The 25,591-nt window shown below is 37.5% G+C and overlaps 1 protein-coding gene across 2 annotated transcripts in view; it reads right to left on the bottom strand.

Annotated features, from left to right (window-relative positions):
• VRK2 (VRK serine/threonine kinase 2) overlaps positions 1-25,591 on the bottom strand; it is a 66,368-nt gene that overhangs the window by 18,399 nt on the left and 22,378 nt on the right. For both annotated transcript variants that reach the window (XM_075203849.1, XM_075203850.1), the window contains exons 9-11: positions 16,396-16,516; positions 8,529-8,587; positions 4,993-5,171 (exon numbers count right to left, since the gene is read on the bottom strand). In XM_075203849.1, coding sequence (XP_075059950.1) covers positions 4,993-5,171; positions 8,529-8,587; positions 16,396-16,516 — 359 coding nt within the window. The remainder of the gene's footprint in view (positions 1-4,992; positions 5,172-8,528; positions 8,588-16,395; positions 16,517-25,591) is intronic.

Genomic DNA, 25,591 nt, shown 5'->3' with positions numbered 1-25,591 from the left:
TCCGTCGTAAGGGCTGAAAAAACGAACTGAACCAGAGTACCCGAGACTTTGGTACATTTACTGGAAGGAACGTGATTTTCTCCCCCATCGCCTGAGAAATGATATTATCCAGCTCAGGGCCAAACAGTACTGATCCTGAATATGGAAGGGCCTCAAGGGAATGCTATGACTCTGCATCGGCTTTCCAGGATCTAAGCCAAAGGGTTCACCTTGCTGCCACCACTGAGCCAGATGCAACTTAAGACACTGAGGCTGCATTTTGAGCCGCCTCATATAAATAGCCTGATGCCTCTTTAAGTTGCAGCGCCAGGGAGAGAAGGTCAGAATTCTGACGTGCTGCAGCAAATTGGTTAGCCCAGGGCTCCATGGCCCTGGCAACCCATGCCGAGGCGTAATGCGCCAGGCGTGCTACCGGAGTGTAAACCCTTGGTACTTGTTCCCAATGGTTAACATCCTCCAACTATAGACAATGCCATAAACCTTTTAGGAACTACTACTTTGCGGTCCGGTTGAGACCAACCAGCCTCCGCAATTTCTCTTAACTCAGAAGAAGGGAAAAAACAGACTGTGCTTTTTTTTATTTTTTTTAAAAAAGACCCTGATCAACAGCGGTAGGCTTATTTATGTCTAAGAGGTCTTAGGTCCTTCTAACTGCTAAGACCAGATCCTCAATGCCTTGATTTCTGTGAAAATCCTCAACATCCGTCACCTGGTGCCCGTCTGTCTCGTAAGGAATTTCTCCATCCTCCTCAGATGATATTTCTGAATCTGATACTGAAAGAAGAGGATGATTGGTTCTCTTAGATTTGGTTCTAGACTAAGAAGATCTCGGAGAGTCTAGAAGCCTGTTCAGTCTATCAATTCCCCTAAACAAAGAGGAGGACCAAGCGGGCTCCCCTATGGGGGCCCTCTGGAAAACAATAGAGGATGAAGGGCCAGCGGTTGATAGGTCTTTCCCATCATTAACCTGTTATTGGAGTAGCGCTGAAACTGTAGCCCCCCGTCGAGGTAGAAGGAGAGCTTGCAGACAGAGCTGTAGTCTACGCCTGATGGGTAAAAAGCTGCACCAGAGTGCCCATCGATTGTGCCAGCGATACTGCCCACCCTGGTTCTTCCGTTAACAACGAAATATTGCCCTGGGCCTGTGCCCCCTACCTCACAATCTACACAGAGCACCCCCAGGTCCTGCTCTACATTTGGCAAATTTACCTTGCATTTTGTGCAAGCAAAGTATTTTGCTTTTAGTGCATTCCCTTTATCAGACATTATAAAGGGAATAACAGTCACAGAATAGAATATACAGAGACAGTTAGCAATTATACAACACATGAAACAAGGTTATGAAAGATACTATCTAATCTCTGATGTATCTTGGATTATGTTGTAAGACATTGTATTATATCCCAGCCAACTGTGAGATATAGCGATTTTTCTAGGATATGCTGCTATCCAACAATGAATATCATTCATCAATACTGTCTCAGTAAATTATATATATATATATATATATATATATATATATATATATATATTATATAAGCCTAGCGGCGTGTGTTAGTGTGTGTGTGTGTGGAAAAAATATTTTAATCAGAAAGGGCTCATCCAATTGAACTGAAATTTGGTTTACTGACATTATTTGACAAAAAAATTATAATAGTGAAGTCAGTTAACTTCCATCATCCCCCCTTCCCCCCGTGGGAGGGGTAGTAAAGGCTAAATTTACCAGTTGAGGGCTCAAACTCTTGACCGTGTGGGTATTTATTTACCAGAGCCTGTGTTTGGTCATGGACAATTGTATGTCGCATTTTCACGAGTACGGAGAAGCAGTGATGTAAAAATGCAGGTTATGAATACTGCCCTTCAAGGAAGACTGATTGAGCACAGCGATAAGGTGTTTAGCAGAAACGTGTATCGAGAGGTTTTAGAACAGTAAGACGATGGAGATTAAGGATGTGGCGATGAAGATGAAGGATGAGGTGATGGAGAAGAATGATGAGGTGGTGACATGTGGACAAAACCACGTTAAAAAAGGGCGCTTACGTCGGGAAGTAACGCTCTTCCCCTGAGAAGGCCTGGCCTAGCCCCAAATGCATGACAAGAACCTTTTTAACACCTTAAGTAGCTTGATTTGACTAGAATGCATGAGTATCATGCACGGGTTAACTTGTATATAGATAGATTGTATGTATATATATATATATATATATATATATATATATATATATATATATATATATATATATATACACACACATACACACACACACACACACATAGTTGTACTTAGCCTTCCTAGACTAGTGCACGTCTGCAGCAGGAGAGGAGTCTTGGTCAGCAGTGAAGCAGAAGCTGGGAGTGTACTTTTCCCGGGCAGATCTTAGGAGATACCATCGCACCCTCTTCGGTGGGGAGGGAGGGAGCTCTCTCATCCAGCTGCATTACTCTGCTTCAGCCGTCTCTCTCTCTTAGCCCTAATGTGCGCCACTTCCATAATGTAAGTGCATCATCGGGTCTGCTGCCGTACATCAATAGATGATGTAGTTATTTACCTAACCCCCCCCCACTTCTGAGGGGGTACTTGGTAGTGACCATAAGATGGCGGCCGCCTTCACTCCAAATCGCGGCACTCTATACCCGCAGGTAGTGACGGTCATTAGGTACCACCAAGTGTGACAACGGCTAATGAGCCGCCTGTTACACTCTTGATATTCACATTGAGAGTGAGAGCCGACCCCGTACACAGCCTGCTGCTTCTCAATCTTCTTTTTTTTTTTACACAGTGTGCCGAAGAATCGCACACTAAGCAGGCTGTGATTTATCTATGTAAAAACAAGAATATAAAAGAAAATAAACCTTACTACACTATGCCAGCAGTAATGAAGTAAGCCCAATTCCTTAGGCACTTAATCTACACTGAGGAGCTACAGGTGTTTGCAGAGGAGAGGGGTCTGTCAACAGGTCACAAGTTAACTAGATAAGTTCTAACTCCCTCACTGCCCACTACAACTCATGGTAGCAGTGTCCCCCAGAAGGATAAAAGAGAAAAGTAGATTTGACTGGTTAATTTGGACCAGTGAAGTACAACATGATACATTACAGGGGACATATGGTGTGGCCCTCTAACCTTCAAAAGGGCCGCACATTACCCTTAATCTCAGTGATAAGTTAAAATAATACATTTAATCAAAGAAAGACACCCATCAGTAGTACATCAGCAGACATTTTAAACAAATATTATGAGCTATAACAAACAAATCTATGAAGGAGCTGGGGCCACATGTGAAGTCTTGCCACCTGTTCCCCACCACTGACTTAGACACTATCCTTATATTTATAAATTGCTACTCTATGTTTGCTAGATTTTAGAGGGTTTGCAATGGAATAGGAAGTCACTATCCTTTCATCCAATGAAGTCATCGATTTGGTTGTTACAATTATTAGCATGAAGGAGCCTAATTTTACAACTTTAAACAAAATTATTAAAATGTTTGCAAATTTAGAGAATGTACATGGATTGTCCTTGACAGCCTACACATGAACAATCCAACTATGCACGTATTTGCTTCCTAGGTTCCCACTTCAAAGAGTTTAGAAATTATCCACATCATAAACCAAGAAAGAAAACTTCTTCATATATAACAGAGCTGGTCAATTCGAAGAAATCATTGGTTAATCTATCTCAGTGGTTTTCCAGACTGTTTGCCCTGGCATACTGGTATGCTTCATCTCACTTTCTGTGCCACAGTCTCTCCTAGAACCATTGACTTCTGGCAAACCCTTTTGCACTCTACTTGCTGTCCAAACCTCAGTTCAACGGAGCTGATCTCTGAGTCTGTTACTAAAGAAATCACTATGCAGAAAACTAGTATTTATAAAAGTAAACTCTATCATTGTGGCACCTTTGCCTTGGATGGTTCAAAAGCAAACATAGGTGGAGCAAAGAAAGTTGGAGGTTTGTGACACAGCGGTGAGCTGGATCATATTTTTGAGGATCAAGTGAAGAACGGTAGAAATAAAAATAAATCGTCCAGGGAAAGAAAACAAGCACTGCAGTAAATTACTATAAATCACTATGAAGTAGTACCAGATACTGTTCTTACATGTATAACTGTATTCCTTGCTGTCCATCAGAGTGCATAAAACTGGAATTGCGGCACCTAATACAAAACATCTAGGAATAGTTTGCACTGAAAACAAACCTGTTATAAAGTCAAAACTTCCTACTATCCTTGTGTCAAATTTGCCCAATACCATAGCTCACAAACATCTCTATTTTAGCAGCACAGTCCCTCTTTGCCCTCAAACTCTCATGCTATGTTTTCTTTATAACCGCCCCCCCTTCTTTTGTGTATGAAATTTATAATTGGCCCAAACAAATTTGGCTCTAAATATGCCACAGTGTCATGAATAAGCACTTATTTATTAATTGTTGTTTAATAGTACCCTGTGACAGTCTCATTTTAACTTCAGTATTCCTCAAAGATAATTTTATCTTCTGAGAGTACCTTGAAGACCAAAGTTTAAAGAAATGGTGGGGCTAAACAGTATTAATTATGGTCCTGTTAAATTCCACAAAGTCAATTCTCATATTTGGGCTGATTTAGAGCGAAGCATAAATATTATTTTGGTTCAGTATTTGCTTTCAAACAAACCATGTTGCACTGCAAGGAATACAAATGCAACTTTTAATGCAGGGCAAATACTGCAGGCACTTGCACACTAATAATAGCCAGCTCTATTTTTACACTGATATTTAAATCAGGCTGTGTATTTCACATTACCCCGGACCTGGTCAACTGCAGTGCAAAGAAAATTTTCAGGGTGCAAATATTGCACCCAGTAGCTGAATTTGCTCCTAGTTCTTAATAAACCCCATTATGTTTAAAAATAAGTTTCCATTTCAACAGGGGATCATTTTGATGAATATATGTTATAAAGTCCCTTTGTTATGAAACAATAACACGTGTGAAGACATTTATATACATATAGTACCTTTTTAACATCTGTAGGCATTTTTGGAAAGGATCTCATATGTGAAAAAATCAGTGGAGCACTAAGACTAGTTCCAGCAGACTCCAGAGCCTTCAACAGGATTCTCTTCAGGGCTACATAATTTGGCTTTTCACTGTATTTCAAACAGGAAACTGCAACCATAAACTCGGCTAGTTCATCTGGAGATGCATAAAACAGATTTGAGATTTAGTAGGTGCACTGAAATATAGGTCATGAAAAGAAACAGTTTTAAATTATAAATTTGGGTCACTGCCCTTTACCCCATCCAAATAAGAGGATAGGATAGAAGAGGAAACAGAGAAAAACATTTTCTTAACTGGGAGAAGTATTGGCTTTTAATATCTTTTATGGAGTTTATTGCTTTGGGTTAGCAGTGAATAAGAAATCAACCATAACAGATGTATAACTGAAATACAACTTTCCAGTATAGTCTGGGTTTGTACAATTCAATTTGGTTGAAATGCAAGAGAAAGATACAGTGATGTGAGGAAGAATGCTTGAGATGTGTTGATGTCTAAACTGTGTATTAACATGAAGTACCTTAGTGATGACAGGATGCCCTTCCCATGAATAGTGTTCCAAGCAAAACAATGACCGCATCCACTGTATGTAGGTGACTGGTCAACTTTAACCCCTTCAGGACATGTGGGACTTGTCCTTAGAACTGTTGAGGTATATGTGTAGAACGAGTCCCACTTGTCTTCAACACTTAAGGAGTTAAAATTAATCAAAATTATACTTACAAGTCCCCCCACCAGCATTTACTGCCGATGGGGGCAAGGGGAGGGGCATGATAATGATGACTGTCCCCTGCACTACAGAAAAATGTGAGGAGCCTTGGTCTAGGGGGAGAGTATCAAAACTGCCTGATCTCCCCCATCCCAGCACCTACACACTCAGGGGCCCCCTCGTTTCAAAGAGTTTAATCACTAGACAATAATTTCTTGCACTACAGAAATCATTGAGAAGTCCAGGTATGGGGTAGGATCTCCTCTATCCTGGCTACAATAAACTCAGGAGCACCCTCTTTCTAATACTGTTGCCCATTAGTAGTTATCGTTTGTTGCTCACATGTGGACAATTACACCCTCACTATGGAAAACATTAAGGAGGCCAAAATGGGGGAAGGGTTTTGTAATGCCCAGATCACCCCCATTCTGGTTCCAAGAAACTAGAGGGTTCCCTCATTTCAAAATATGTGTCTTGTTAGTCACCAGATACTAACACTCTACACTACAGTTTTTAAAGTGTTAAGAAATTCAGAGCTGGGGAGATAAAATACCCAGACATGCCCAGAAACTCAGGGATAAGCTCATTTGATGCGGTGGGTTGTCTTGTTCTTGTTTTAGAAAAAAGGGCTACCCAAATTATTCCTACTTAATTTATGCATTTTCAATCAAGACTGCAAACTAGCAACAACAAAAAAGTATGTTTATAATCCTGCTTTTTGTTGTTTTGGAAAGGTGGATCTATGCCAAACCAATAAACACCACCAAGTATTTCTCGGTGGTGTTTAGATAAAATAAGCACACATATGCTTTTAGTTCACTTTCTTGCTATTTCAATTGCTGGTATAAGCAAATGAATGATATTTTCTGAAAATTTAGAGGGGTTGAAGGAAAACTTTAAAACAATTTAAAAAAAAACTCCCTCTCCCACCAACAGGCATAAGATACAAATAAGCTCCAAATTAACTACCCCTGAGTCTGCCCAGTTCTTCATAGTTGGCACCATGAACATCTTTGACCGAAAACAGCGATCAATGCAAATAGATATATAATGCTGATTGGATTGCACAGTATTAGGTGGAAAATAAGCTGCTCTTTTGTGTAATTCCCAGCCTTGCCTGGTACAAAACGGCAAAGCTGTTGCAGATGCCCCTACCCTATGTGTTTTCCAGTGTGAGCTTGAATTAGAAAGGGTCCATTGACAATATCTTTGCCTGTTTTGGGTCAGGTGGGTATTGGAAGTCTATATGAGCATGTGTGCCTGTTGGAGATTTAAAGGTCCTAGGGGATAATGAGTAAGGCAGCAGGGGGTAAATGTATTATTCTCCGATTTTTTCAACTCGCCGGAAATCGGCGTCTTTGCAGCTAAAATTTAAAGCGGCGATGGCTTGTAAAGGCAAACTTGCTTTTACAAGCCATCGCCGCTTTAAATTTTAGCTGCAAAGTCGCCGATTTCCAGCGAGTTGAAAAAAATCGGAGAATAATACATTTACCCCCAGATCTTAACTTATTAAGTCTAATGAAAGATTTTAAGTTTGGAGGCATTTTTCTGTAAGGTTTATCAAAATATTTCTAAAATGTATCTAGAATATTAAGTAATTACACTCAAACTAAAATTTTCAGTAAAACTAAAAGTTGCTTAATGACAACTTCCCTTGAAAAAAGTGTAATGCGGACGATGACTTACAACAATACTAGAAATTATTTTCTACAGTTCACGTGGAATAGAAATCATACAGAAAATGACAAGGAACTCTAACTAATACCAATTGTCTAACGCTACAACACTTTTGTTGTTCATTTATGTATGCATGCAAATACATTAACAAATGTATTCAATCTGCAATTTTAAATGTATCTGTAACAAAACAGGAAGTTATCTTGTTCCAGGGAAAACGCATGCTGCAACGCATATGTAAACATTTCTTAACATGCTCCCATTGAGAGGAATGTAAGTTTTTAACTGCGTTGACATGCCATACACACATTGAAATGTAACAAGAAACGTTACTAAGAAATAAGATACTGCAGTGCAGAGCAAGCTAAATGCTTATATATACGGTCTCATTTGGTACACTGATTTTTTGTTTTTAGTAACAAGTCTTAAAAGCAAAACAGGTAAGTAGCTTTATACTAAAATATTAGTAAAATACAGTTTATGCCTTAATACATGAAATGCTCTACGCTGTTGTAAGAAGGCTGAGAATCACAGCTATGTTATGTACCATATTCCTTAATCTTTAGGAAGGTAGACTTCTTTTACTCTTGGTTATAATCAGAGATATCCAGGGAATCCCTATGTGACAAATGAAGAGCCCCTTTGGCAACAAAGATGTAGAATTACTTTGGCCCCAGAGGGCACTGTAATGTTTATTACATTACCATATGGCAGTACAAATTTCTATTTGCATATGGGTTTTTGGCACTCTCTTTGATTGGAAAGCACAAATTAATTTAATACTGCATGCTTATTGGGCATATACAACACTGAGTGAATAGATTAACAATGTGATATGGTTGTTTTTTTAAACCACATATTTATATTCCCTTTTTTTCGTTCCTGAACATCCTTAGTATCCTAATTCCCATAGCACCACTGACCATTGCTGCTGAATTGTTGCCGTATTAATAGACTGTTGCTATAGTTCACTACATACAGTATACTCCTTAAAGCACAGTTAAGTTACTTGCATATATGATGCTTTCTATTAAAGTGAAACATTGGTGCTTGAACAATCTGCATCACATCTTAAAACAACAAAATTAGCGTTATATATTTCTGCTTACAGCATCCATCTTCTTGACCTAACCATTCAACAACAGAGTTCGGGAGGTCATCCACAAACCTAAAAAGAAGAAAAAATGCTTAATTTACAGCTATAATATTCAAATTGTTATCTTTCACATTTCATTGATTCAGCATTTATGCTTATAAAATGTATTAGGAACTATTTATATAAGAACTATAATAACTACATCTTTATCATTTTAACAAAACTCCAGTTGAACTGTTTTGTTTTTTTTTTGCAATATTTAGAAAATATTAAAAAATTATTCCACATTTGCACAGCATAGGAACTCGCTGCAATCATTCTGCACTTAGGTTTCAATGTATGCATGATTGGTTGCTATGGGTTACTGCACTGCGAGTGACTATCCTTTGAAAATCTGTGCATATACCACATTAGATTAGGCTAAAAATACTGTATGTCAGAAAAGATTGATATCAGCAATAGCACTGCGCTTGCTGGTAACCCCACTATGTCTTTAAGATCATTGTTTCCTCTTACAGGAGAGCCTATCATTTCAAAGTGTAGTTGAAGTAAAATGTGATTTATTGGCTGAATTATGTTGTTGTCATTAAAAGTCAATTAAAATGAAGCCGTTTCCTGCACACAGCAAAGCCATTTCTTTTGTTCATCATCATCACCATTTATTTATATAGCGCCACTGATTCCGCAGTGCTGTACAGAGAACTCACTCACATCAGTCCCTGCCCCATTGGATCTTACAGTCTAAATTCCCTAACATACACACATACAGACAGAGAGAGAGAGAGACTAGGGTCATTTTGATAGCAGCCAATTAGCCTACTAGTATGTTTTTGGAGTGCGGGAGGAAACCGGAGCACCCGGAGGGAACCCACCCAATATTCAATAGAATTCAGCCCATAAATTCAGTAGTGTAATGCCCCAGCAATATTACTGCATATCATATTGCCAATCAGCAGCTAAATGCATCGCTAGCAACTTGACAAAATATTGCCGTCATTAACATACACACTAATAATTATATATATATATATATATATATATATATATATATATATATATATATATATATTCCATAGTCAAAAAACTTTACGGTTTAACATGTCCGATTAAGGTTCCTTATACACAATCTACAATGTGAGAAAACGATTGAAATTTTTCAACTCAAACTACAAAAAAGCAATGAAATTACGACGATTAAGGCAGAAACCTTAATGGACGTGTTCCTTGCGCAATACAGACATGGTGTTCCATCACATCCTGGGGTTAGCTGCAGATTCAGCACTATCATGGAGTGAGATTGCTGTCACTCACAAATTGTTGGAGCTGCTAATTCACAGATTTGTGTGTTCACTGGAATACACAGATGACAATCACCACAGCCATCCCTCTTAGTCCTGATTTCTGGATGGTAATTTATATAAGTGTGTATGCAAGTTTGGAGCTACATACTAGAGCCTGGTTTGTGAATGTACCGAGATTTGGCTGAACAGAACCTCATATTGAGGATTTAGCATTTACTAGTGCATAACTGAAGTTTGAGCATCAGTACTCTTATTAACTAAGGATTTGGTAAACCAGCTGGTTACTGCTGCAATAATACCTTATCCAATTGAGGACCTTTCATTTTTACCAGAGCTGGACTAATTTTGGTTCCTTAATTTTCTCTGAGCAATTATAACATCTGTGTCTATCTGTATATGCTGATTTGAGCACTCGCTGCATGTTTAAAATACTTTGTATTTTTGGCAATCCATTTGCATGAAGTTTTACTTTATTAATAAATGCATTTGATATCCTTTATTATTATATTAAAATAAACTACTTTTTATTTTTATTTTGCTGTGGGAAGCCAGTCTGAGTACACCCCTTGCAGCTTTGTTCTGGCGCTCTCTGTGCGTTCAGTTTACACTACTGAGCAGTTTAGCTGGAAATATTTATTAGTTAAGTCTTGTTGGCTTTATGTATCCTTGAATTGTTGTTAAAAGTCAGCTTAGGCCTTGTAAGGGAATGTAATGGCAAACTTTGCTCACTGATAACCAAACTAAGCAGAGGCTTCTCTACCATTTACATGTATTTCAAATCTATTATTTTGTAGTTTTTTTTATGAAGTTATTCTACTGTCCCTTTCTAAGACACAGAGACCCTAAACTACGATAAAGGTAAACTAAGAAAATGTACTACTACTGTATGTGTGTATTCCAGTGAACACACAAATCTGTGAATTAGCAGCTCCACCTTTTTGTGAGTGACAGCAATCTCACTACATGATAGTGCTGAATCTGCAGCTAACCACAGGATGTGATGACATACCATGTCTGTATTGCGCAAGGAACACGTCCATTAAGGTTTTTGTCTTAATCGTCGTAATTTCAATGCTTTTTATAGTTTGAGTTGAAGAGCTTCAATCATTTTCTTACAGTGTAGATTGTGTATTAGAAACCTTTAATCAGACATGTACAACCGTAAGGTTTTTTGTCTATGGAATTTCATGACTTTTTGTAAAGTGAAAATATTGATAATAAATTTATGAACTTAAAATTTCACAGCAGTTAAAAATAGTGGAAACTAGATGGGCCAAGTGGTTCTTCTTAATCCCTAATAAACAAGAGTCTTTACATTGCTCTACTATATTAGCCTCTACCACCTCTTGTAGATGCCTATACCACCTCTCCCCTACTGGTTTGATAAAGTAATTTTTGCTCAGATTTCCTCTAAACCTAGTACCCTCCATTTCCAGTGCATGTCTTTTTTTCACATATTCCCAACTGCCCATCAGCTTTGTAACCGCATGCACATGTCACCGCCGATTGCACCAGCTTTTATCTCATGTTACCTCCTGTGTACCAGTGTCTCACTTGGCACCTCATTCTCACCAGCTCTATTTTCACTTGTCACCCCCTTTCAACAAATATTTCAAATGTCACTCCCTGCGCACCAGCTTGTGTCACATGTCACGCATGTATGTATGTACAGGCAGGCAGTGATGGGATGAAGTATGTATGTTCTGGCAGGATTTGGTGCATATGTATGTTCTGGCAGACAATGGTGGGGTGCAGTATGCATGTTCTGGCAGTCAGTGGCGGCATACAGTATGTATGCATGTATGTTCTGGCAGTCAGTGGCGGCGTGCAGTATGTATGCATGCATGTTCTGGCAGTCAGTGGTGGCGTGCAGTATGTATGTTCTGGCAGTCAATGGTGGCATGCAGTATGTATGCATGTATGTTCTGGCAGTCAGTGGCGGCATGCAGTATGTATACATGCATGTTCTGGCAGTCAGTGGCAGCGTGCAGTATGTATGCAGGCATGCATGTTCTGGCAGACAGTGGCGGCGTGCAGTATGTATGCATGCATGTTCTGGCAGACAGTGGCGGTGTGCAGTATGTATGCATGCATGTTCTGGCAGACAGTGGCGGCGTGCAGTATGTATGTATGCTCTGGCATGCAGTGGCGGTGTGCAGTATGTATGCATGCATGCATGTTCTGGCAGGATGCATTATGTATGTCTGCTCTGGCACGTAGTGATGGGGTGCAGAGTATATGTTCTGAAAGGGAGTGGTGGGGTACAGTATGTATGTATAAATGATCTAGCAGATAGTGGTGGGATGCAGTATGTATGAATGATCTGGCAGGCAGTGGTGGTCTTGAGTTCTTGTTGATGCTGGTGCAGACAGACTTTTACAGAGATTCTGTCAGAAAAGTCCTCCAAGACCGGAAGTAATGAGGCGGACTGTCATATTAGCTGTGAGTTAACCCTCCATGGTTTCAGCAGCAGAGTTCTCACACAGAAGTACAGCACAACACTGGGAAGGACCAGTGTGTGTGTGTGTGTGAAAACACTACATTCTGCTGACGAACCAATGAGTAAAACACAGCCCACAGCAGGCAATGAGAAGTGGGTGTGTATAGATTATCTGCAGCTTCTCTCCAGTACATGTCTCTTGTAAAGAGGAACATGTCAGATGCTAATGTCCAGATACCTCACATCTACTCCCCGCTGTGATCAACATTGAGTGTGATCAGTACAAGTACCACAAAGCACTTTTGAATTTCTTTGCTCCCAGCTCAGTGAAGTGAATAAATCAACGATGTCACTAAGGGGCGGGAGGTTTACAATGGATTCACTAACAGCTGTCGCTGGCACCACAGGGAGAGATTAAACGCTCAATTGAGAGCAGTGCCTGGGCTAATAGTACTACAGGGTGCCCCTCTCTTATATCCCCAAAACACTAACAAGCCCCCTTGTGGCTAGAAATTGTGGGTAATTCAGCTCAGAGATGAAAATCTCTTAGCCAGAGACTCAGCCATGTTTGTGCTCTCAAGTGAAGCCAGTCTGAGTACACCCAGCACACACCTCTAACTGACATGCACAACGTTATGAAATCTTTAAAATGGGGCATATTTTACCAAATTGTAAAAAAAACTATAACTTTCTCAAAATTTTAAACCCTCAAAAGGCACTGCTCAGTCATAATAGCTTTCTTATAAACCGAACCCCAAGTCTTTAAACCTCCTGTACACTGAGTTACACTCTCCCAAAAAAAAACAGAAAATCAGTGACTTTTGCAAAACAGGAAGTGGAAAAAAATGGCGATATTTTGACCTTTAGATTATTCCTAATTTGTTATTTTTTATTCTTTTTTTCTGCAATTTGGCATGCGACACCTATGGACGGTTCTTCATTCGCATGCCAAATTTCAGTTTAATAGCTTTAATACTTTTTAAAATGTAGTCCCTTAAAACACCATGCCCCCCCCCTCACAGATTTATAATGGCAGAATGTCGTCCAACAGGGACTATAATAACATTGTATTCAATTAGATATACTTTACTATGGAGTTACAGCTTACACTCTTCTTGGAAGATTTTCCGCAAGATGTTGCAGGGTTTCTGTAGGAATTTGTGCCCATTCATTCTATAGAGCATTTATGAGGTTAGGCAGTGATGTTGGACGAGAAGGCCTGGCTCGCAATCTCTGTTCCAGTTCATCCCAAAGGTGTTCGGTGGGGTTGAGTTGAGGGCTCTGTGCCAGCCAGTCAAGTTCTTTCACACCGATCTCATCAAGCCATCTCTTTGTAATCCTTGCTTTGTGCACTGGGGAACAGTTATGTTGGAATAGAAAAAGGCCTTCCCCAAACTGTTGCCACAAAGTTAGAAGCAAAGAATTGCCCAAAATGACTTGGTATGCTGAAGCATTAAGATTGCTCTTCACTGGAGATAAGAGGCCTAGCCCAAACCCTGAAAAACAGCCCCATACCAATATCCCTCCATATACACATATATATATATATATATATATATATATATATATATACACATATATATATACACATATATATATATATATATATATATATATATATATATATATATATATATATATATACATACACACACATATACACACACACACATATATATATATATATATATATATATATATATATATATACATACACACACATATACACACACACACACACACACACACACACACACACTACTAACTTCTTTGTGCCAAATACCAGAGGAAATATATTATATTACAATGCACACACATACATGCACAACATGGCAAAAGTATGTGGACACCCCTTCCAATTAGTGTGTTTGACCACAACAGGTGCACACAATCAAGCATACAACAATGCAATCTCAATAGTCAAATATTAGCAATAGAATAGAAAGAGATCAGTGACTTTCATCAGGGAACTGTCATAGGATGCTGCCTGCCAGGAGAGCGCCTAGCAGTACAAATGTGTATTGCTAACTGTAAAGTTTGGAGGAGGAGGAATAATGACCTGGAACCCCTTAGCTCCAGTGAAGAGAAATCTTAATGCTACAGCATACAAAGACATTCTAAAGAATTGTGAGCTTCCAACTTTGTGGCAACAATTTAGGTAAGACACTTTCCTGTTTCAGCATAACAATGACCCTGTTTACAAAGCGAGTTTCATCAAAAAATGGTTTTCTGATTTTGGTATGGAAGAACTTGACTGTCCTGGACAGAGCCCTGACCTCAATCCCATTGAACACCTTTGGGAAAAGTTGGAATGCCAACTGAGAGCCTGAGCTTATCTGCCAGCATGAATGTCCGACCTTACTAATGCTCTTGTGCATGAATGGATGCGAATCCCCACAGACATGCTCCAAAATGTAGTGGAAAGTCTTTTCAGAAGAGTGGAGGTTATTATAGTAGCAAAGGGGGTACAAGTACAGATGCTGTCCTCCTATCGCCAGGGGTTAAACCAAGAAAAAAAAAATGCTGTATTATGTAAATAAAATATGTTTTATTCATTTAACTATATGAAAAAATAAATCTATTTTTTCCATCATATCTTTAATTTACATAGAAAGCGGAACTGGCAGCTCTAGTCTGGGCTTCAAGTTCCACTGCACATGCGTAAATCAGCAAGTTGATTCACAAAGGCTCCCACATTGGCCTGACGAAACTGTAAGCTCAGCCTCACCGCTGCAAGCCTGTGACATGGGGGAGATGCGTATCGTTCAGCTGCACTGGCAAAAATGTATTGGTAATATAGAGGTTTTTCGAATACTGCAATATGCAGTAATAGAAAATCTTCCATATAGCCATCTAATAATAAATAGACCCCATATGTACACACAGACAATCATGTTTAAATAATGGACAACTCTACCATCCATGATAAACTGAACTTGAAATATAATACACCTCTTCATTTGTGCCCATGCTCAGTATTATTCTTGCACATGAGATTAATATCCTGATTACACAGCAAATGGAGGGTTTCTAAAACGGTGCTCAACTAGTGTATAAGATGGAACTCTGTTGAAAGAGAACTGTTCAGTGCGTTCCGTTTTGTGCGTTCTTTATCCTTTTACAATGATATTCACTTTTATATTCACATATGTATTATTCATGGTAAGAGGCTTAAATTCATACATAATAAGAGCAAAGCAGAAGGAGTCGTTCTGATTCTTCTAACTCAGTGCATTTAATGTTGAGATTACCATTTTTTAAAGCCATATAAACAACAATTGGAAAAAGGTTAAATCTTTCAAGTTTAGTTCTTTCTATTAATTTTACACATTTTATGGATGAAATCCTTCCAAAATTAAAACTTCAAGCTAACCAGCGGAATATATTCAATATTAAAACACTCAAACCTTCCCTACCTGTGAGGGTGGATTTGGATATAAATTAACCCATTCAATTAGGGGACATCATTAACCTTAACAAACAACTAAACTTCTTAATGAAGGCTACATTAACCTCCTACTCCATCAAAAAGCCAGTCAGTGATAAAAGTATGTAAATAAAGAAGTTGAAAATTGGTCGGATAAAATAAAACTGCATATAGCAACCCTGCAGATGACTGTAAAAAGCAAGCACACTCACAAATGTCCCTGGGTCATTGTAAGAATGAATGTAAAAAAGTAGCTTTTACCAATATTGTGCAAGCATAGTGTGATTTTCTTAGAAAAGACATCTACAATCTTTATAGCCAGAATTTTCTACTATCTACTTGAACATGTTTTCTTGCTTGTGAATGACTATTATCACAATTGATTAATAAAGCAACAATATTTTCCTCAGCGTTACATATAAGGCAAAATTCTTAGCCTGTTTTACCTAGGACAAAAATGATATTGGTGACCCGTGACCTATGGCTCAGTTGTCCATTATTAAAGTACAACTATGGGAACACTGGTAATAATATTATGTTCATATTGTTGATTGCATAGTAAAGGATAACATTAATTATAACATGTTTATTATTTGATCTGTATTATTTTAATTGTCATGCACTATAAAGAAATGTTTACTATACACTTGTAACTAACATATACAAACTATACAGTTGGAAGCTGATTGTTTTCTTGAAAAGCAAATCATACTTTGTTTTGGAAACCTGGATTAAGGAAGGGTCCCTTAGGCGGGGATGCCAGGGCAATTTTCCAGATATCCAATGGAGTATACAGAATGCAAGGATTTCTAGATCCCCTCGTCTGGATGTGGCTATGAGGAAAAAAAAAAAAAAAGAAACATTAAAAAAATGATGGAGTATCAGAATACATTTTTTGAAGAAAGCATTGACTATTAGTGATGAAATATGAAAAAGTAAAATGGGCAAAGTGTTTTGTTTGTTCAGCTGTATTAAAACTAAAAACGCCCAGTCGTTTTGGCTTTACACCACAGACAGCCAAGTGACTTGTTGCAGTAGAAAGGGAGGGTCAGTTTACTTACCTCCTCCAACTTCATCCTTTTTCAGTCTAGCCTGTCACATGAACTTGATCCCCATGGCCTCTGACATGATCCAGACAGCCCATAACCCAGCACCAACACTTTCTCAAAGAGCCAGGCAGTAAAAACAAAGAAAGAAATGTCTGCAGCTAAATTGCTAACACATGTTCCAGGAAGTCCATGGGGTCTACACTGGTCATACAGAGACCATTTGAGTGCAGACTAAACATTGATGGCCTTTCCTGTTCCATCATGTTTAAATGCTAAACCTGAAAGATAAGACAAAACTGCCATCTAGTGTATAACTAATATAGTCAATGTGCTCTGTCTTCGCTTTACAGTGCATTATAAGCAAACAATACACATCCTTCTACATTAAGATTTTCTTTTCAGGTATTATGCAGAATTTAAATGCCAACAACCGACCTAATTACTTAATCATTAATGGAATTGTAAGAAAGATAATCGAGAATGTTGGTATAATAGAAGGAAAATACCTTCACTGCTGTAGAACACAATAATTCATCATGAAATCATTTCACGCAAAGAAACCTTGCAGAGAAAGGTGAGGACTGCTAGGAATGGGTTAAATAAGATAAAAAAAAAAAACCACTGCGTGCAGATCTTCATTATTCAATGTTTAGGAAGTTCGGGTTTATATGCAAGATAAAACTAGCTGATATACACACCTATGAAAGTTAGTCACAAAATATTTCAAGCCATAATTTAAAATTTGTTTTATTGTGTTATGAATATTTGGAGTGTGGCTTCTAGGAAAGGCGATGAGCTATGTTTCAATCACTAAAAGCAAGATTGTAGATGTATATTTTATCTGCTATTGCAATTGGAGAGAAAGATATAATCTCTTCCTCTGCTGCATGTGGTTGTTAAACCTGCAAAATGTTTTATGGGCTTTCGTTAAGTGAATTCGAGAAAGTCAGTCAGCAAACTTATCTTTTAATTTAAAAAGTCAACTATTAAAAGCTGTAGTGCCAACACATCATAACTGTTTTGTGTTACTATGCATAAGTTATTATAGAATCAGAGGAGAAGATTAGCTTTACATACACACACACACACACACACACACACACACACTCGACCTAAACTGCTATTAGGGTATGCGATTATTAAAGGCCCTTCAACCTAACAGAATACTGTTCTGTCCCATGGGTGTCGTTTATTTTCTGAACTGGCTTTAACAACGTCCTAATGCAAGACTTGGCTCTCGTATTAAAATAAAAACACAATCTCCACCACTTGCTGTTCTGTACCGATTTTATCAGTCATAAATCTCCCAATAACTGTGGAATGATTCCATTCATACACATGTATTCACAAGTTCTTTTTCCATCATGGCAATACCAGATTACAGCGTTGTAAAACCAGCCCATTTGCTTGATGATCCCGCATAAAAGGTGTATTTATTTGTATATGCATATACAAACGGATATACATGCATGCATATATATATATATCTTATATTCAGAATCAAGCAAATACATATTGGTACAGTATATAGATATGGAACAATGTGCAGGTATAGTAGGCAAGTTGGTCACTAATCCTAAATGAAAATATGCATGTTGCATGTATGTGTGCATATACACACGCACACATATATATATATATACACACGCATACATATATATATATATACACACATACACTCACACATACATCTATATACACACGCATACATATAGATAGATAGATATATATATATACACATACACACACACACCTATATACACAGACATATATATATATATATATATATATATATATATATATATATATATATACATACATACATACACACACATAAATACATCTATATATACATACATACAGTGCTTTTTTGTAATAAAAAAAGGTACCGGAACTCACATCACATAGTCTATCACTGTACACACATCCACACTTCAGTTGTGCAACGAAACATAACAGTCACCGCCTGCAGTAAGCTCTCAGCGCGCGACGATACGACCAATCACAAGCTGAGCAGTGCCATAAGTCGAGAAGTGGCATCACCACCAGCGTGGATGAAGTACGCAAGGATCGGACTCTACACACAAGCAGCCCGCGCATGCACCATTTTAATGATTTTGCACTGACCTGCTACGCTCGACAAGGTGCTTCAAGTCCACATGGACCAAACATCAAATGTTCAAAAGTTACTTTTAAAACTTGTAAAATCCGTTGAAAAAAGGTGTTCTGTGAGTTCTATGACAAAAAAAGCACTGCGCGCATATATATATATATATATATATATATATATATATATATATATATATATATATATATATATATATATATACACACACACACAGTGTGTAGATAAATAGATAGATAGGAGAGATAGATAGACAGACATGAATTCCTGTAATACCATAATACCACCGGGAAGCAAGAATATATGAAAAAGTATATCAGCCATGTACAGTTAATTCAAAAGAGACTCTAGAACACAACTACCATGTGTTATTAAATGACTGTCGTATAAAGATGAATGAAATATATATATATATATATATATATATATATATATATATATATATTTTTATGTACACACAGTAAAAACATTTAGTAGAGTGATTAATAACTGAAGCAAGGAGAGCCATTTTTTCACTATTCCATAGTCATGTTTATAACATTTTCAAGTAACTTCACTTTTTACCCCAATTTGTACTTACTCCACTTTTATTAATAATCACCACTATGGTTTGAAAAAATGTGTTCTTTTTTAAAATTATATATTTTTTTAATTTTAAATAACGAGACAGCCAGAATGATAGTCAGACAGTATAGCTTCTCTGTAGATATGTTTTGCCATTATATATTTCTTTTAGAATCCAAGACATTCATCACAATTATTTGAGGCATGACGGGAAAAAAATGCTTATTTGGCTTTGTTTAAACAGCATATCCATTCTCATCTACTAGTTATAAACAACGCGCATATGATAAAAGGGTTATACTACCAAGGAATCCTTATAAAGATCGTTCTCCAAATTTCTTATGCGTAGCAAGCCAAATTAACATTTTAAACAGTACCAAAGGGACAGATGTGCTGCTGCATTAATTTAGATCTGGGAGATGAGATGACTCTCCAGCTACTGTATTTGTGCAGTGCATTATCAATGTACCAAGCAGCAGCTAAATGCATCAATGGTAACTTGACAATTTAAACTGATTTTTTTTTTCTCCTGTATGATGCACTGAACATCCCCAGTGCTTTGACTGCCGCCACTGTTACAGTAGTGTTAAAACTAAATATCTAATACTGAAGTAATATTACATAATAAAAGGCACACATCTAGAAAATAATCAAATGATCTAATATATTTATTTAACACATTGTTCACAGCTTACACCAAACAAAGGCAAATGAGTGGAGTTCTTACACTGTACACTATTTCCTTTATTTAACGTATTAATTGTGGCACACCTACAAAGAAATTAGATATTGACTGCTTGCATTGCAAATGGAAGATTCTTCAAAAATCTATAGTATGAATTAATCTAAATATTACTTTTAACAGTACTAACAGTGTAGCAACGTAAAATGGTACCCCTGATGCAGAAATAGTTCTCTTTAATTATCAAGCAACCCGACAAATATAACACAATTTACGTAAAGTGAGATATTAAAATGAATAGTGACTGTAGATAAACTCAAAGCGATTTAGGGATATGGATCTTTTAAAGGAAGACCTATAATGAACCATTCATAAAAACAGCTGCTATATTTATCAAAAACAGTTTTGTTTTTTTATGTCATTAAAATCAACGCTCATATGGAACAGTACAGCCTACAAAATACTGGATGATGCACCTTGCCCTAATAATTTTATCATTTTGGGATATCAGGCATATCATTTATCTAGGGTTCATGTGGTTGAACACGTTAATAGTGTTGTTGAATTTTGGGCTCACATTGGGCTCTAAAGCAGGGAGAGCAATGAATAACTGTCATAGGCAACAATGCGCATACAGGCACAACCAGCAAGATTAGAAGCTGCTGAGAACAAATTATGTTAAAATTATGTGCGTCTTTTGGTCTGAACTAGCTGCCTGTGTGAACAACGTACCTGTCTGCATGTCTAGTGAAAATCTCCACGTAAGTAGTATTTACTCAATGCTTTTCTCCACAAAGCGAGGACAACTTAAGTGCTTGCTTGAGCAAATACTTGCTAGCTACAATTGCCTAACAGAGAATTTCCTAATATTGTGCAAAACTTAGCAGCTTCCTGGCTTCATTATATACTGTAGTTGTACCACCTATCACTGTTACTGTACTGTGCCATAATGAAATAAAAAGTGTATTTGCTTGAATATAAGTCACATCTTGGGCAGCACAGTGGCCTAGTGGTTAGCCCTTCTGCTTCTCAGCACTGGGGTCATGAGTTTGATTCCCGACCATGGCCTTATCTGTGTGGAGTTTGTATGTTCTCCCTGTGTTTGCGTGGGTTTCCTCCGGGTGCTCCGGTTTCCTCCCCCATTCCAAAAACATACTGCTAGGTTAATTGGCTGCTATCAAAAATTGACCCTAGTCTGTCTGTCAATCTCCCTCTTTGCCTGTCTGTGTGTGTGTGTGTGTGTGTGTGTGTGTGTGTGTGTGTGTCTACATTAGGGAATTTAGACTGTGAGCTCCAATGGGGCAAGGACTGATGTGAATGAGTTCTCTGTACAGCGCTGCAGAATTAGTGGCGCTATATAAATAGAGGATGATGATGATCTTATCTAGTAGTTCATTACCCAATAAGTGGTAATCTACCATATGACTTAAACACTAGAAATTATTTCTGATTCAGTTAGTAATAAACCAACATTAAATGACTTGTTATTTTTAGTATAATCCTTTATATTCATTTATCTTTGCAGCATTCAGCTAAAATAATTTCATAGGTTGTCATGCAGTGTAAAGAACATTCATTATGTATTCTCTATAAGCTTATTTTACAGTTTATATTTGCAGAATCCAAAATACAAATGTAGACTTAATGTCTGCAGCATCTGTGACGTACAGTTGAATTGTCTGATACCATATGATTTCCAGGGTATTCACAGTAATGAAATCTAAATAGTGGAATAGCTTAACTACAATAACAGAACAGGACACCAAATACCAAAGCATGAACAATGTTTCAATGGTGCTGGCTTCACCTGTGAATTTATAGTGTTACCTGTGTAAATAGAAGCAGCTCTAAAGCCATTTTAAAATGATTCACTAGTACTTGAAGGACATGAGGCAGCAGATAATGTATAATTTATTTCTCAATAGTTCCCCAGTCTCCTAAGTGACAATGTTTTCCTGCTGATACAGATCCTCAACATACTCGTACTTATGGTTTATCTGAAGAGAAAACATGGCACTTGTTTCTACATGAGCCACACTGGGCAGTCAGTGCACAAAGTCTGTCATATGTAACCATGGGACTTATTTTGATAGTACATATCAGCAAGCACATTGAATAAAGCCCGCCTAACCTTTTTTTTCTTTACTATTGCTGCTCTTTAAATGGTGGTATACAATTTTATTTAATACATACTATTTGTATCAGCAGTATTGCAAATTATTTCCTTTCATTTTTACTTAAAGGAAACTTATATAGTTAGCAAATAAACAATATTTTAACAAAATGCCGATATATTTTGCAAAGAATAAGGAAAATATGATTCAGTAGGACTTTTTTCTCTTCCTCCAAATAAATTTCTTGCACAAACTCTGTTCCTGTCGCTTTCACTTACTTGCACAGTAGGTGAAACAGAGGACTACAAATATTTCATGCAGAGACCCCCATTGCCCTGGAACCCAAAACACACCCCCCCTTTTTTTTTTTTTGTTTTAAAGACATTGCCGTCTGGAGTATTTTGTACCAGGTAAGAAGCTTTTTAGATCGCTGTTCTGTTAGCCAGATGGTGGTGGTCTAATTGAATTGGAAATAATACGCTAGTGCTTTTTCATCTCTACATAGACAACAACAGCAACAGTGTTACAACCACGTTAAAAAAAGAGACCATCCTGTAAAAGTAACTTGTCATGTCTGGCCAAAGTAGGAAGTTGCATGTATAAACACTTGTTTTACCATATTATTAGAAAATAATACATTGAAGTCTTTATTGCTAGAGTGTAAAAACACACAGATTGAAACATGCACCTTTTTTAATACACGGCATACTCCGATGCACAGTTGTGAACAACCTCGTTAAGAATAATGTGTGTTTATTGTAAAGTGATTTCCAAGCATTAAATGGCAAATGCAAATTGCATTACAGTCACAATAGTGTAAACAAGTCCTTAGTGCTGCCTTACCATCTTACCCTTTAACCTCTTCCCGGACATTACAAATTAAATGTACATTTCTTGCAAAGAAATTGAATGCTTTAATACATTGTGGTATATATGGTATATGCAAATGTTTTGGTCAATCAATTATTAAGTAACAATAAAAGTTTTTAAAAATAAAATATTTAACAGATTATAATTATTTTAGATGATACAGTCTAAACTGTCTCTGGACAAAAAAAACTAAAAAAAAAACTATATTGAGTATATATCCAGATTACGTAGAAGGGTCCTATTTCAGGAGAAGGTAGGCAGAAGCTAAATATAATAGGTATATATACATTTTATTTTTCAATGGAAAATTGCACATAAACTGTCATTAGAAAAAAAATAATTTCATTTACATTCACTACAAGTTGAAGATTGTATTAAATACAGAAGCAGTGTGGCAGTGCAATTATCTCACATGCTAAAGCAGAATTGTATTTTCTCTCCCTAACAACTGATATTAAAACTACTACAGTTTTCGACCCTGCTGGCAAATTACCGGGACCTTGTTCATTACATGGTCAATAGCCATTTTAATAGAAAAAGCAATAATATGTAGCCGTTTACACCAACCAGTACTTGAAGGAACAAAGCAACAGGCTATAAAGTAATTGAAATGGCCAAGGTGAAAAGCCTGCATTTGTTGCAGTACCAAACTCCAATATTGTTTAGATTAAATATGATTTTGAGGTTTAAAGTATGTCGGGAGTCTGAACAAAAATACAGTTTTGCAAGTCTAGGTCATTAAAAAAATCACTTATTTTTCTTCCAGTATAATATTTCAATTGACTTTTTGTCTTGCTGACAGAGCAACTGAGAGAGCGGTACTGCATTGACCACATTGATCCTCAGCCTTTCTGTCAACAGTAAAACTTTATACAATATATTTTCAGCATTGACCTTCCGTGCCATCACAGTCCACAGACTGTTCCTCCTTGGTTCCTGTGGCTGTCTGTGGATTGAGACTGCAATGTAATAAACAACTAAGGTTTAATTAATGGTAAATGAATACAAGACATAGGTTATGACTTTAAACTAATTAGGGAATTGTTGAATTAAGTCTGCCTGGGAATGCAAGGCAGTACAATCAATATCCAATAAAAAGGACTATGTATGTAATTTAGCTGGAAATGTGTTTCCAATACCATCAAAGTGAGTTTAAGTAAGTAGAATATATGAAAAGAGAAGAACAGTTTAAAATGCAATACCTTAAATATTTAAAGCATGCTTCACAAGACACTTTTGGCAGCAATAAACTGGAAGTTGCTAGTTTTGTTGTGTCCTATGTCATTTTTTTTCATGGGCAGAGGCTGCTTACAATTCGAAACAAAGAATTAAAGCATATTGTGTGTGACAGCCGCCCATGCTTCTGTGCCCGAGTTTTCCCTGACAGTCCTAATTTTTTTACCTTAAAAAATGGTACCTTTCCTTAGCTATCACAACCCTGATGGAGTTACAATCTATTAATTGGGGAATAACAGAGATGCAAAAGGATTTAGGAATAACAGCTGACAGAAACTACATAGTAGAGATATATAAAAGTTGGATAAATGTTTATGATGCAAACATAGTACTGTCATTATAGTAGAAGTCAATAGACTATATCTTGAATATGGGCTACAGTTTTGAGCACATCACTATGAATGGGAGGGAGTTCTGAGGTGGGCAACATCATTGATAATGGAAAGATTAAACAATAGAGAAGGGCTAAAGTTAAGTTATGGCATTATATATATATATATATATATATATATATATATATATATATATATATATATATATATTTATATATATTTATATATTATATATAATGTGCCATTATATATATATTATATACAGGGCCGGATTAACCATAGGGCTAACTGGGCTACAGCCCAGGGGCCTATGGCATCCAGGGGACCCTTGAAAGTGCTCAGCAGCAGTATTGATCGGTCGGCGCGATCAGTGCTGCTGAGCACTTTCACTGCGGTCCTTCTCCGGCGCGCTGTAGTCTCCTTACTGAGGAGATCTTGTGAGTCTCACTCTCACGAGATCTCCTCAGTAAAAAGTGTACAGCGCGCCGGAGAAGGAGGTAAGTGCCGGGGGGGAGGCGCTGGCAGCTTGGATCACGGTGGGGGGGCGCGGGCAGTTTGGATCACGGTGGGGGGGGCCCTCACAGGGGAATGGAGGCCCCCTTAGCCCAGGGGCCTCCATTCCCTTAATCCGGCCCTGATTATATATAATGTGCCATTATATATATAATCTCTACCTATAGGGCCTTATATATATTTATGTATAATCCAAGGTCAATACAAAAGGTTTGTCTAATGAACTTCTCATACGAAGAACCAGTACAGAGGACAAAGGACCATTAATTGTGAATGGAACAGTAAAGAGTTCAGTAAGGGAGGAATTCCTTGCCACATTTACCCCTTGAGGTGGTGAAGGCAAATTCACAGAGTTTAAATATGGGTTGCATGAATTTCTAAGAAGAAATGGTAAATTGCATTATGAGTTTATCTGATTGCCAT

Source organism: Mixophyes fleayi, chromosome 3 (genome assembly GCF_038048845.1).
Source record: "Mixophyes fleayi isolate aMixFle1 chromosome 3, aMixFle1.hap1, whole genome shotgun sequence".
Lineage (NCBI taxonomy): Eukaryota > Metazoa > Chordata > Amphibia > Anura > Limnodynastidae > Mixophyes > Mixophyes fleayi.
This window is presented reverse-complemented; position numbering and strand designations above follow the sequence as displayed.